The sequence below is a fragment of the Armigeres subalbatus genome, chromosome 1 (assembly GCF_024139115.2).
Source record: "Armigeres subalbatus isolate Guangzhou_Male chromosome 1, GZ_Asu_2, whole genome shotgun sequence".
In the NCBI taxonomy this organism is placed as follows: Eukaryota; Metazoa; Arthropoda; class Insecta; order Diptera; family Culicidae; genus Armigeres; species Armigeres subalbatus.
Window position 1 is genome coordinate 318459087 of NC_085139.1, and position 14504 is coordinate 318473590.

The following is a 14504-nucleotide window of genomic DNA, read 5'->3' on the forward strand; positions in this document are numbered from 1 at the left end:
TGGTGTGAGGCAAGTATGTGTTCAATCATCGTTACTGTTCCTCATTGTACTTGACGAGATTCTGGTAGAGGTGCGATTGACCGTGAACCAAACCGCGGGCTGCTGTGGCAGCCTATAACCATGGAGTTCCTAGACGACTTCGAATTGGCTGATTACGTTGCACTCCTCGCTCATATATGCAGAGTAAGCTCAACGACCTTAGTCATCAACGTCAACAAAACCAAATCGTTGGATGTAAACACGTTGACCCCTTCCAGTTTCACAGTAGTCGGGCAATCAGTGGAGAGTGCTGAAAGCTTCCAATATCTTGGTAGCCAAATGGCGTCGAACGGCGGTACCGAGATCGACATAGGCGCATGGATTAAGAAAGCAAGGGATTCATTTCATTTATTTAGTTAACAACTAAACAGATAACACTGAATCAACAATTTGACGCCACAATGCACGGTTCGAGGCCGCATCTCTCCATCCTCGGATACGCCCCACGCTCGCCAAGTCGTTCTGCACCTGGTCTGCCCATCTCGCTCGCTGCGCTCCACGCCGTCTCGTACCTGCCGGATCGGAAGCGAACACCATCTTTGCAGGGTTGCTGTCCGGCATTCTTGCAACATGTCCTGCCCATCGTACCCTTCCGGCTTTAGCTACCTTCTGGATACTGGGTTCGCCGTAGAGTTGGGCGAGCTCATGGTTCATTCTTCGCCGCCACACACCGTCTTCTTGCACACCGCCAAAGATGGTCCTAAGCACCCGTCTCTCGAATACTCCGAGTGCTTGCAAGTCCTCCTCGAGCATTGTCCATGTTTCATGTCCGTAGAGGACAACCGGTCTTATAAGCGTCTTGTACATGACACATTTGGTGCGGTGGCGAATCTTTTTCGACCGCAGTTTCTTCTGGAGCCCGTAGTAGGCCCGACTTCCGCAGATGATGCGCCTTCGTATTTCACGACTAACGTTGTTGTCAGCCGTTAGCAAGGATCCGAGGTAGACGAATTCCTCGACCACCTCGAAGGTATCCCCGTCTATCGTAACACTGCTTCCCAGGCGGGCCCTGTCGCGCTCGTCTCCGCCCACAAGCATGTACTTTGTCTTTGACGCATTCACCACCAGTCCAACTTTTGTTGCTTCACGTTTCAGGCGGGTGTACAGTTCTGCCACCTTTGCAAATGTTCGGCCGACAATGTCCATGTCATCCGCGAAGCAAATAAATTGACTGGATCTGTTGAAAATCGTACCCCGGCTGTTACACCCGGCTCTCCGCATGACACCTTCTAGCACAATGTTGAACAACAGGCACGAAAGTCCATCACCTTGTCTTAGTCCCCGGCGCGATTCGAACGAACTGGAGTGTTCGCCCGAAATCTTCACACAGTTTTGCACACCATCCACCGTTGCTTTGATCAGTCTGGTAAGCTTCCCAGGGAAGCTGTTCTTGTCCATAATTTTCCATAGCTCTACGCGGTCTATACTGTCGTATGCCGCCTTGAAATCAACGAACAGATGGTGCGTTGGGACCTGGTATTCACGGCATTTGTGAAGGATTTGCCGTACAGTAAAGATCTGGTCCGTTGTCGAGCGGCCGTCAACGAAGCCGGCTTGATAACTTCCCACGAACTCGTTCACTAATGGTGACAGACGACGGAAGATGATCTGGGATATCACTTTGTAGGCGGCATTAAGGATGGTGATCGCTCGAAAGTTCTCACACTCCAGTTTGTCGCCTTTCTTGTAGATGGGGCATATAACCCTTCCTTCCACTCCTCCGGTAGCTGTTCGGTTTCCCAGATTCTGACTATCAGTTTGTGCAGGCAAGTGGCCAGCTTTTCCGGGCCCATCTTGATGAGCTCAGCTCCGATACCATCCTTACCAGCTGCTTTATTGGTCTTTAGCTGTTGAATGGCACCCTCAACTTCCCCCAGGTAGGGGCTGGTTGGCTTCCATCGTCCGCTGAACTGACGTAGTCATCTCCTCCGCTGCCTTGACTTTCACTGCCTGTACTCTCAGCGCCATTCAGATGTTTCTCGTAGTGCTGCTTCCACCTTTCGATCACCACACGTTCGTCCGTCAAGATGCTCCCATCCTTATCCCGGCACATTTCGGCTCGCGGCACGAAGCCTTTGCGGGATGCGTTGAGCTTCTGATAGAACTTGCGTGTATCTTGAGAACGGCACAGCTGTTCCATCTCCTCGCACTCCGCTTCTTCCAGGCGGCGTTTCTTCTCCTGAAAAAGGCGGGTCTGCTGCCTCCGCTTCCGTCTATAACGTTCCACATTCTGCCGGGTACCTTGCTGCAGCGCGACCGACCGCGCTGCATCCTTCTCCTCCAGAATCTGTCTGCACTCTTCGTCGAACCAATCGTTCCGTCGACTCCGACCCATATACCCGACGTTATTCTCCGCTGCGTCGTTAATGGCTGCTTTAACTTTACTCCAGCAGTCCTCAAGAGGGGCCCCATCGAGCTCACCCTCTTCCGGCAACGCTGCCTCGAGATGCTGCGCGTATGCAGTGGCGACATCAGGTTGCTTCAATCGCTCTAGGTCGTACCGCGGCGGTCGTCGGTACGGAACATTGTTGATGACGGATAGTTTTGGGCGCAGTTTAACCATCACCAGATAGTGGTCAGAGTCGATGTTAGCGCCACGATATGTCCTGACGTCGATAATGTCGGAGAAGTGCCGTCCATCAATCAGAACGTGGTCGATTTGAGATTCTGTCTGCAGTGGTGATCTCCAGGTGTAGCGATACGGGAGGCTGTGTTGGAAGTAGGTGCTACGAATGGCCATATTCTTGGAGGCGGCGAAATCAATTAGTCGTAGGCCGTTTTCGTTCGTCAGCCGGTGAGCGCTGAACTTTCCAATAGTCGGTCTAAACTCCTCCTCTTGGCCAACCTGAGCGTTCAAATCTCCTATGATGATTTTGACGTCGTGGCTTGGGCAGCTGTCGTACTCACGTTCCAGCTGCGCGTAGAATGCGTCCTTATCATCATCAGTGCTTCCGGAGTGTGGGCTATGGACGTTGATTATGCTGAAGTTGAAGAACCGGCCTTTGATCCTCAATCTGCACATTCTTTCATTGATCGGCCACCACCCGATCACGCGCCTTTGCATATCGCCCATCACTATGAAAGCTGTTCCCAGCTCATGTGTGTTGCCGCAGCTCTGGTAGATGGTATGATTACCTCTAAACGTTCGCACCATTGATCCCTTCCAACAAACCTCCTGCAGCGCTACGATGCCGAATCCACGGTCCTTGAGCACATCGGCGAGTATGCGTGTTCTCCCGATGAAGTTGAGAGATTTGCAGTTCCACGAACCGAGTTTCCAATCGCTAGTCCCTTTTCGTCGCAGTGGTCTTCGCCGATGGTTCCGGTCCGTACTCTCTTGTTGATTGTTCGTTGCTTATGATTTTTAAAGGCTGGCTTGCGGGGCCTGACACCAAACCCCCTAAATTTCCGGAGGACCATTCCTCCTTATTTCCGGTGGACCATGGTGCACAGTTTCATTTTAGAGTCCCTCGCTGGCACTCGGACGATGATCAGCCGCCCCTAACATGGAGAACAGACGCTGTTTTGAGCCGATCCTGACATGGAGAACAGACGCTCAATAATATTTGCACCTCCGGAGAGGAGAAAACCCCCTTCCCTGTCAGCATACGACCACAGTTCCCACCGGGGTTGGTTACCCGATCTTCCCTAAGGTTGCTCGTATCCCGGCCAGCACCGCGGGGAGGTAGGGAGTTGCTGGGTAAGAGGCTAAGGACCGCGAGATGGGGTCTATTTTATTCCTTCAGGTACGCGAAGTACCAATGGTACGCTTTACCCAGCATTTGCCGTGCCAGAAAGCAAGGGAATAATATCTGAAAAAACAGGCAGATAAGGGAGCGTCCACAAATTACGTAACGCTTAGGGGGGGAGGGGGGTTGAGCAAAGTGTGACGATCCATACAAAATTTTCAGATGTTTCATACAAAAAGTGTGACATAGAGAGAAGGGGGGTTGAAAATGCCCAATTTTTTGCGTTACGTAATTAATGGATCTTCCCTAAGTGAACGCACCAAAATGCGAATTTTCAACTCTAACGTGAAATCTGTGCTGATATATGCTAGCGAAACATGGTGTGTATCAGTGGAGAACACAACGGTAACAGGTGTTCATCAACCGATGCCTGCGGTATACAATTCGGGCGTGGTGGCTTTACAACTGGAACTAAAACAACGAGCTCCATCATCGTTGTCACCAGAGGCCGATAGCAACAGAAATTCGGGATCGGAAATGGAGCTGCGTCGGCCACACTCTACGTAGGGGCGTCCACACTCTACGTAAGCATTAGACTGGAACCCAGCGGAACATCGCAGCAGATGCAGACCCAGAGGCTCAAGGCGGCGAAGCCTCAATGAAGAAATAAAAAAAGTCGACCGAAATCTACCCTGGCAACAGGTTAAAGCGATAGCTGGACATCGCTCAGGATGGAGATCATAGATCTAAATCTAGATTGTCAAAAAGAAGCTAATATAGATATTAGATATGGAGATTATCGCTCATTTTTTGGAATTTGAACTGCCTCAGTGGTCACTTTCTCCAGAGCCTGGAGCTTAGCAAGATGGATAAAAACGGTAAGTATTGTACGGAATTCTAACTATGAATTGGACCTAAAAAATTAAGTTGGATACGTTCTATGGCCCATAAGTGACCACTTTCCCCAAGACTTCCAGTCCTGGCCACAACCAGATGCACCCAGATATTTCTAACAATGAACTGGTATTGTTAAATCATGAAATTTGATTCGTAGCATGCCATTGTTAGATTCGGCGACTTCTCCCAGGGTACCTATGTCCACATTGACACAGACAGAAAACATTATGTGAAATTGCCAGCATTGAACTGATATTGAAAAAAAAATATGAAGTTTGATACGTCGCATGAGTTTGATTCGGATCGACAAGTGGCCACTTCCCCCAGGGTACCATATTCATATCTCACCAGCTGCTTTCAAAGTGGCCTGATAATCATAGGGAATCTATTAGGTCGTTCTGCAGTACGTAGTATAACATCTGTTATGGAATTTGTGTTTTACAATCATTAAATTGCTGAGAAAATATTTTTTCCAAACAAAAACAAATTTATTACCCCAACGGAATCCGAAATATCTCCGGAAACATGTTATGGATCGTTGTAACCGTTCGCAAATCGTCTGAGGGATTTAATAACTTTGGTGGCTTTAGCGCCACTCTCGCGTACGAGAGACCACCAGTCTGTTGACTTGCCCGACTATTTTTGAGACAATTCCTCAGGGGAAATCCTCGAACGGTTGCTGGCTTAATGTTTAAAATCACCCGCTTAATCCTGGGAGAACCAAACAACAACCCTTTTCCTAGTAACCCTTGCAATCACTTAAGCTCGTCCAACCGAATAGCAAAGCCAATAGAGGAACAGAAGTCTAAAGTGCAATCTACCAACGGAATAACGGAAACGTAAAGAGAACAGCAGGTTCCCTCGGAACTGCCGAAACAACAACAATTGACTCTCAGAGCTTCAAATTCAACAAATTTATTAATTTATCACTTCATTCGGGCTGGACGGAATTTCTGTACTTGCTAAAGGGAAACTAATTCATGGCCATGATTATACAAATTTCCACGTACCTGCGCAGAATTTTTCGGTGACTTTGGATTCCGGCGGGGTGCCAAAGATGATGTTCTTTCCGGCGGAGCGCCGAAGACGAAGGGTTTTTCCGGCGGTGTGCCGAAGACGAACGTTCTTCCGGCGGTGTGCTGAAGACGAAGGTTCTTCCGACCGTGCTGCGACGCAGTTGTCGTGATGGCATCGTGGTACCGGCGGCTTGCCAGTGGGCGTTCGATGGCAGCATGAGCTTGTGTCAAAATGGCCGAACTAAAGGTGCTGAGGGAGTGGCGGCTGGGCGGAATGCTTCCGATTTTAACTTCTCAAGAGCGTCCGGAATGACCGTTCCCTCGAACTAGTAGCCCACATTCCCTTACGACTCGGCTTCACGTACCTTTCCGATTCACATGGCGAAAGTCTTGCGCAAGATTAAAATCATAAATTTAAATTACCTTTTTTTGTCTCTATATCTATTCCGGCAAATGGAGATAATCGCGAAAGCGTCAGACGCTTTGACCGAAATAAGCAGTTATCTGGAAGACACCAAAAGATTATGTTCCAAGCACTTCACTTTACCACTGTTCTCAATTATTACCTTCAGTAAGCTTTAAAGAAACGTTTCACTTTTGTAGAAATACTTAAATTGTTCGGAACTTGGAAACCGCGATACTTCTTTTCCTCTAGTGCGAGCGAAAATGAACGAGCTTAAGGATTTTTACCTTCAAGAAACCTTGAAGGACAATTGCTGGTTATGTACACAGATTCAAATGGCGATATCAATTTGGCGCGAAATTCCGAAAAATCCACACAACGTTACATCGTCTCCTGTATCCGGGAACAAAAACTATATGAATTTCTGGATCAACGATAGCTGCATCCTGCATGCTGCGACGCAGCAAAGCAGAAATAATAGAAATGACTGTTGTGCGTTGCTTCCGTATTGAGTGGTGTGACCTTGAAAACGCGAGCACTTCTAAATATGGATTCCGTAAGGAGTGTCCTTAAAGAGAGATACTACGTGCTTTTTTAACGGAAATAACGGAGGGATTGTTCGGATTTTCGAGCAAGCAATTTCGAAGGGGAGGGTCTACACTGGGCGCCATTTTTCCGCGTAGTATCCGTTAGTGCGCAGTGATAACACTCGACGTGCAGAATGCGTTCAACCTCAGTTTAACAACCTTTAAATAATCGATATTTTTTTTGAAAATTTTCAGGAAAACTCTACAATGATGATACCTCTTAAGTGTTGAGATAAATTTATCATTATTGGTTTAGCGTGTAATTTGATTAACCTTTCCATCAAAAGGTAAATATCTGAGCCCACTTGACGTTTGTAAGCAAGAACAAGAGAAATAAAATCATTCTGTTTTGTATTCTACCGCAAGCACACGCGTTATTTGACTTGCTCTGCTATACCGAAAGTCTTTTTAGGTTATGGTCCAGTCTACGCCCTAACCTGAAAAAAATGTGTTTTTTTCGCGTTTCGGTCGAGTGAGTGAAAAAGGTGGTTCCGGCCATGGAGGATGATCGAAAAGTGTACCTTTTTTGATATTACCAATTTTGCCAACTGGAGCTTCCGGATGGAGGTGCACTTGGAGGAGCTGGGGCTCCTGCCATGCATCCAGCAGTTGCCTTGCCGGAAGATGTGCCGGTATACAAAGTGCTCACTGGCGACAGTGCAGACGTAAAACGCGATACGGAGAAGACTCTGCATGAGCGAAGAAAGTAGGACGTTCGCTGCAAATCCGTGCTGATCCGCAACATCGCCGATTCACAGTTGGAATATGTGAAGCAAAAGTGGAATCCGGTCGAAATTTGGACGGCCCTCCAGAAAGCGTTCGCGCGAAAAGATTTCCGGGCAGTTTTTTCTGCTGAAAAAGTTGGCCTCGCTGAAATTCGATAAAAGTGGTTCGATGGAGGAACATCTGTTGATTTTCGAAAAAACAGTTCGCGATTTGGATTCGGCGGGAATAAAGCTGGACGAGCGGCTTGTTGTGTTTTATTGTCGGCGTAGCACCAACTTAAAATTTGGATGTCGGGACTTCTGAACCGAACTTTTTTCCGAAGTTTTATCTGTCAAACTAATTGATGCGTTGTTTTGCGCATCTTTATGCGAATCAAGCGCACTACTTCCAAAGTTGGGAAAGTGGCCTGTACCTGTAGAAAAATCCAACTTCGTTATAAAAAGCGTTCTAAATTTGTTCCGGATAGACAATACTTACTACAGTCAATGCCGTGTTCGTATAACCAGCTTATAACAATGCTCGAAACATTATCGGCCAACTAGTGTACGTTGGATTTCGCGCGCGCGCGGCTTCTCAACGAGAGCATGAAGCGGGCGAACAGTGACGACATCGACGCAAATGTTGAATCGAATGCTTTCGCCGGGAAAGGCAAGAAGAATGTGATGACCATATGATCGGGACACTTGATTGGTTATGTGACGTGAAGATACTTGACAAGCCGGTGCTGATAAAAGTGGCTACCGGGCAAGCACTCGAGAGTAACTATTTCGGTGCAGTGAACATTACGACGAAGATCGGAAATCAAAGGAGCAAGGCTGTTGTGGAAGAAGTTTTGTATACGTACCCGGGTTGCGGTACAATCTGTTTTCGATTCAACGCGTCAATCTGTTGGGAATAGCGGTAGTGTTTCGGAAGAACAGTGTTGAGATTCTGCAAAACGAACTATTCGAACTTAACGCTGACGTGATGCGAGTGAAAGAGCCGGCCGCTCTGGTGGCCGACAATGCCATAAGCAACGAAGAGCACCGGCGCTTCGGCAACATCGGCAAAAGTGGGCTTTTGAAGATGGTGAACAGTGAAATGGTAAGTGGCCTGAATCTGAAGAAAAGCGAGTTTGTGGATCGAGCCGTCTGTGAGCCCTGTGTCAAGGGAAAGCAGACAAGGAAGCCCTTCACGCAGATGCCTCTACCTCGGAGTTCCCGTCCCCTCGAACTGGTCCACAGCGATGTGTGCGGAGCCATGACACTTACGGTGTACAACGGTAAGCGATTTTTTTGTTTTCTTTACGGACGATTTTTCTTATTTCACTGCTGTGTACATGTTGAGCACCAAGGACGAGTTGCTCGAAGCATTCCAAATCTACGCTGAGTCGCACTTCGACAGCCGCATTTCCCGTCTATCTTGTGGCAACGGGGGGAATATATTGGAGAGAAGTTTCGGAGCTTTTGTCGGGGAAAAGGAATACAGATTGAATACACCGCCTAGTAGCACAGTTCGGATCGATTTAGTTGCAGCAACTCCAATGTGACTAAACAGTGACTGGTATGTGACAAGTGTGCTACTCGGGCCGCAGCAAAACGGTGTGCGCGAGCGGCTCAACCGCACGATAATGGATAAAGCGAGGGCGATGATCGAGGACACGGGAATGTTGAAGACGCTATTGTGTGAGGCAGTTTTGGCGGCAGTCTGTATCATCTACCGAAGTCCAACGGCGGCACTGACGGTCAACAAGACACCGTATGAGCTCTGGTACGATTATCGACCGGACGTCTCGAAGCTCCGTACTTTTGGTGCGAAAGTTTTCAGTTTCGTGCCGAAGGAAAAGCGGAACAAGCTGGAGTCCAGGAGCAAGAACTGTTACTTAGTCGGATATGGTGCCAACGGATACCGATTGTGAGATTCGCGGAAGGTCAGAAGGCAGATGGTTTGGCTTGTCCATTCACACCGTCGTCGGCAACAGCAGAAGAGCCGAATGTATCGGACACCGTTCAAATGGAGCAGCTGGAACCTGTTGAAGTCCACGAAGAAGATGAGTTCGATGATTGCCTGCATGAACCGGAGCCGAACAGGAGCGAATCAGATCCCTTGGAAATTCGCCGAAGTCAGCGTGTTCGGACCACTAGGATGGACGATTACTCGTGTATAGTCTATGCGCTCAACGCAGAAAATTACGTTAGGAATCTACCTGAGACCATCGAGGAGCTGAAGTTGCAGTCTGATTGGCCGGAGTGGAAGTTAGCGATAGATGATGAGTTGAAGTCGTTGGCCGAGAACAAAACATGGCAGCTGGTTGACCTACAGCCGGGTAGAAAACCTGTGGACTGTAAATGGGTATCCCGACTCAAGACAAACCTCGACGGATCCATCAATAAAAGGAAGGCAAGGCTCGTTGCAACGTTACAGGTATGACTATGGTAAAACATACTCCCCTGTCATTCGCATGTCCACTGTGCGCATGATGCTCGCTATGGCTAACCAAGAAAATCTCGTCGTCCACCAAATGGACGTAAAAGCTGCGTTCCTGCATGGTAAGCCAACCGAGGATATCTTTATGCGGCAACCGAAAGGATTTGAGGAAGGGGGCCAGGTCTGTAAACTGAGCAAATCGACGTACGGACTGAAACAGGCCTCGAAGGCCTGGAACGACAGGTTCAACGAATTTGTGGCAAGAATTGGATTTCGTCGTTGCTCGGAGGACAGCTGCCTGTACGTTCGGCGGAGCAAGACCGGTCCGGTATATTTGCTCCTATATGTAGACGACGTTCTCTACATCTGCAAGGATATATCTCAAGTGGAAATCGTAAAGAAAATGCTGCAGCGTGAATTCCGTATGGACCGTGGACCTAGGATAGGCGCAAATGTTCCTGGGAATCAGAATCGAACGGAATATCACCAAAGGAACTATGAAGCTGAGTTAGCCGGGGTATGCCGAAGCAGTACTCCGTCAATTCGGTATGGATTCGTGCAAGCCGGCGCCTACTCCGATAAGCGCCAACCTACAGCTGCAGAGACCAGAGACCAATGCAACCCATCTCAAGAACATTGGGCACATCTGAAGAAACTGCTGCGCTATATCAGAGGAACCATGCAGTATGGTCTAATCTACCAGCCACAGGAATTAGCCGAACAGATAGTGGGTCTCGTGGACGCCAACTGGGCGACCGATCAAGGTGATCGCCACTCCGTTTCGGGTTACGTGTTCCAGATTTACGGTGCGACAACTTCGTGGAGCACCAAAAAGCAACGAACAACCGCACTGTCCTCGACGGAATCCGAATGCTGTGCTCTGGCGGATTGTATCTGCGAAGCTCTCTGGATAACCAAGTTGTTTCAAGAACTGGGAGTTCGTGACAAGCAGCCCGTCGTCATATTTGAGGACAACCAGTCAGCAATAGCAATTGCTGAGTCGGCATCACGCCACAACGGAAGCTGAAGCGATGTAAAGAGCCCCGCACATAGGATACGTTTGCGTTGCGTTGACACATTTCCCATGGGAAAACTGTCAAACGCAACGCAAACGTATGCTATGTGCGGGGCTCTTAAAGCTTCAGTTCATCAAGGAATGCGTTGCCATCGGAAAGATTACTGTGAGATACATAGCTAGTGGGGATTAACCAGCAGATCTAATGACCAAGGGTTTACCGTTAGCTTCTTTTGAAAAACATGGCCTAACTTTGGGAGTTAAATAGTAATGAGTTTCAGGAGGGATGTTGAGATAAACTTATCACTATTGGTTTAGCGTGTAATTTGATTAACCTTTCCATCAAAACGTTTGTAGGCAAGAATAAGAGAAATAAAATCATTCTGTTTTGTATTCTACTTTTGCGACAGTTTTTGGTGACTGTCGTGTGAGTTTCGCTTGATTATCAGATGAACTTCACTTCCTTCCGTTTGACTAGCTCGAACAGTGAGCCACACTATGAACTTACATTTTTGCCTTTCTCGTACACCAAGGTGTAACGAAAAGGCTATATATTCACTTCCAAGACGATTTTGTGATAGAAGGTCCGGAGACCATAATGTTATATACCAATCGACTCAGCTCGACGAATTGAGATGATGTCTGTCTGTGTGTATGTGTGTGCGTGTCTATATGTATGTGCGCAAAATAAAACACACTCATCTTTCAGGCACTTATCTTGATCCGATTTGTTCGCAGGAAGTGGGGACGGGGAATCTGTTCCATTGTTTCCTATTGAAAATTGGCCAGATCCAAATATACTCTATTACCAATATAGTCCACTCTGGCTGATTTGAAGAGACAATGCAGTAGCGCCGCGGTGTCACAAAAGGCAAGCAATGTAGTGAAGAGACATTCCGAGGGGAATTAAACGTATAATTCAATATGCAACATAACATTTCAAAATGATATGCTAGAAATCATCCCATGACCCCATTTTGATATCTGAGTTTAAAAATAAAATTTAAAAAAATGTAATTCAAATTTTCAAAAATTGTAAAATTAGTGTAATTTTCGCAGGCGTTAGTTGCCTTTTGTGACGCAAGATGGTGTTAATGTGCTGTCTCTTGCCTAATATATGGGGATTTACGAAGTGGACTATATTGTTAATATACTATATTTGCCAGATCGGACTGTTGGATCAAAAGTTATGGCCAAAATACTATTTATATACAAAAAAAAAACACGCTAAGAAATTCTCACTCTCTTTTTTTAGTGTATCTAATGTACGCGAAAGGCACAAACACCGATAGGTGGATTAATCAGGTTTTTTTTTAGGAAAATGTATAATTTTGTTGTTAAAAATATTTGTAAAGATCTAAATAGCTGCACTGTGTTTGTTCTTCGTCCCGTGTATGTTTACATTTTTACCGTTCACCAATACGCTCACGTTTAGTAATTGGTTTCACCTTATTTTTTATTCTTGTTGGGATTTGACATTGTATACGAAATTGTCTTCTTATGGAATATCATCACAAATTCCGGAAAAGGAATCAAAAGTGCGCTTATTTGCAAAACGTTTCAGTGAACATTTTCCTTTTGCTCTGTTATTAGAATTGAATTCCTTAGGAAGATTTATCCACTCAAAATTAAATTATTTTTGTTCAATCTGACCATATGATGGACTGAGTCATTCCACGGAACCTTTGTGAGCAGAAGCAGCTCTCTTTGTTTTTATTGTCATTCTTGTAGGAGAGTGACGAATCCACCTCCTAGTGGGTTAAGGTGAAACTGTTCAGAATCCAAACTAATAACTGTAGTGCATTCCACATTATTAGAAGCACCTATCTCAATAAGGAAACATCGGACAACTGCATTTGTTTATTTTGGTTTTGCTTTTGGTGTCCTAAACAAGCGTGTAGATTAAAAATATTAACTAATTAAAAATCGTTCTGAAGATTAATCGAGTGTACTCGAATAAGTGAGGTGGAGCAAGTTAGGCCATTTTTGGATTCTGAAAGTTTGTCCTTAAAAGTTTTTTTTTAGTTTTGCTGTGTAGGTGGGTAAAATAAAACGCATATCATATATCTCTGTTGATGGTACATTTTGACAAAAAATGGATTTTCAAAATGCCTTGAACTCTCCGCAAATACGTGTTAAGGTAGGACAATCTGTTATGTATTGTATACGTAATAAATCCCATTGCTTTCAGGTTGTAGCTATTATTCACACATTTCTAATAGCTGCTGCGCTCAATAGTTATTGGTTACCCTCGGCATACATTTTTTACAATCTGCTTTTTATATTATCACTATTTTGGGCAATACATTGGAAACAATCAACCGATGCCGTTCAAATCGTAAGTGACCAATGAATATTATTTAAGGTCCATTTAGATAAGAGCATATTTTTAATTGTTTCAGGCGTGTTGGATCAATGGACTGGGATTCCTATTGGATTTGACGGGAATCATCTTGTACTTTCCCAGCAAAGGAGCTATTCTCTCAGCTATTTTTGTAATTTTCAATCTTGCACTGCGACCGTTCTCCTGTCTTCTGTTGCATCGCGAACTGACGGACCGTGGAGGGCGGCTTGCTCTAACAGCTGAGTCCAATGGGAATAATCCATCGAGTTACGAAGACATCGATCAACCTCGTCAGGTTTTCACACCAACTGTTTTGTCATGAGAATCTCAATAGAAGTAATTGGTTTGTAAAGAGCTTATAATTGTTATAGACGAAGTAAAAACACGTATTTTTTGCGAAACTACACTAAACCATAATAATTTATTATTATAATTATTGTTTGCTAAAGTTGCGCCAAACAGGTCAGGGCACCAACATTTTTGCGATCCGGGTCGATTCGGTATTCCGTGCACAAGACAAGGCGAATGACGCTGACAGTTAGATTCTATGCTGCGGGCTAATGTGACAATAATGCGGAACTGGCCGGTATTCTGCCAAACAGCACCAAGCGGAATTTTTTCGCCTTAGTTTTCGTGTGGGAGATCCGATTGATCAAAAATCGGACCGGATATCCCCTAACCGCGTAATTATCCGATAATAAATAATAATAATTGAGATAATTTATCCTAATATATTTTCAGTTTTTTAGTTCTTATTAACGTATTTTTTTGTTGATAATTAAATAATAAGATAATAAGTTCATCATCTGTTTCTTCTAATATAAATTTCCGTTTTCCTAAAAAAAATATCACAAGTCATAAGTCAGTCAAGAAGGCTCTTTTTGCCGTTTTTGCAGATTCTTGACCATGTATTCGGAACTTCGATTGAAAACATGCTTTATGAAGTTCTGCACCATATTATGTCGAAAATATGAGAAGACGAGGAATTGCGCGCTAGCTGGTTGGACGGCCTCATTTGCCCTCTCTCTAGGAAAGGGCACATACTGGAGTGCGCCAATTACCGAGGAATAACCCTTCTTAATTCGGTATACAAAATTATGTCCCGTATCCTGTTCAACAGAGTGAGACTGCTTGAAGAGTCCTTCCTCACGTTCAATACCAGCAAAACGAAGTACATGGACGTTGGTAAGGAGGCTGATCGGAGAGCTTTCGGAGTGTTTGAGCGTCAGGTGCTGCAGACAATTCTCGGCGGTAAACAGGAGAACGGTATCTGGCGGCGTCGCATGAATCACGAGTTGTACCAGGTGTATAAAGGGCTGGATATTATTAAGCTTATACAGCACGGCAGAACACGGTGGGCTGGACTCGTTGTTCGTATGCCG

General features: G+C 45.8%; 1 protein-coding gene across 1 annotated transcript; it reads left to right on the top strand.

Annotated features, from left to right (window-relative positions):
- The first annotated feature begins 12250 nt into the window (after positions 1-12250).
- Positions 12251-13924, top strand: LOC134207981 (type-1 angiotensin II receptor-associated protein). Its single transcript, XM_062684085.1, has 3 exons — positions 12251-12918; positions 12970-13116; positions 13181-13924. Exons 1-3 carry the CDS (start codon positions 12874-12876, stop codon positions 13442-13444), a joined length of 456 nt encoding a protein of 151 aa, XP_062540069.1. The 5' UTR covers positions 12251-12873; the 3' UTR covers positions 13445-13924.
- The last annotated feature ends 580 nt before the right edge of the window (positions 13925-14504 follow it).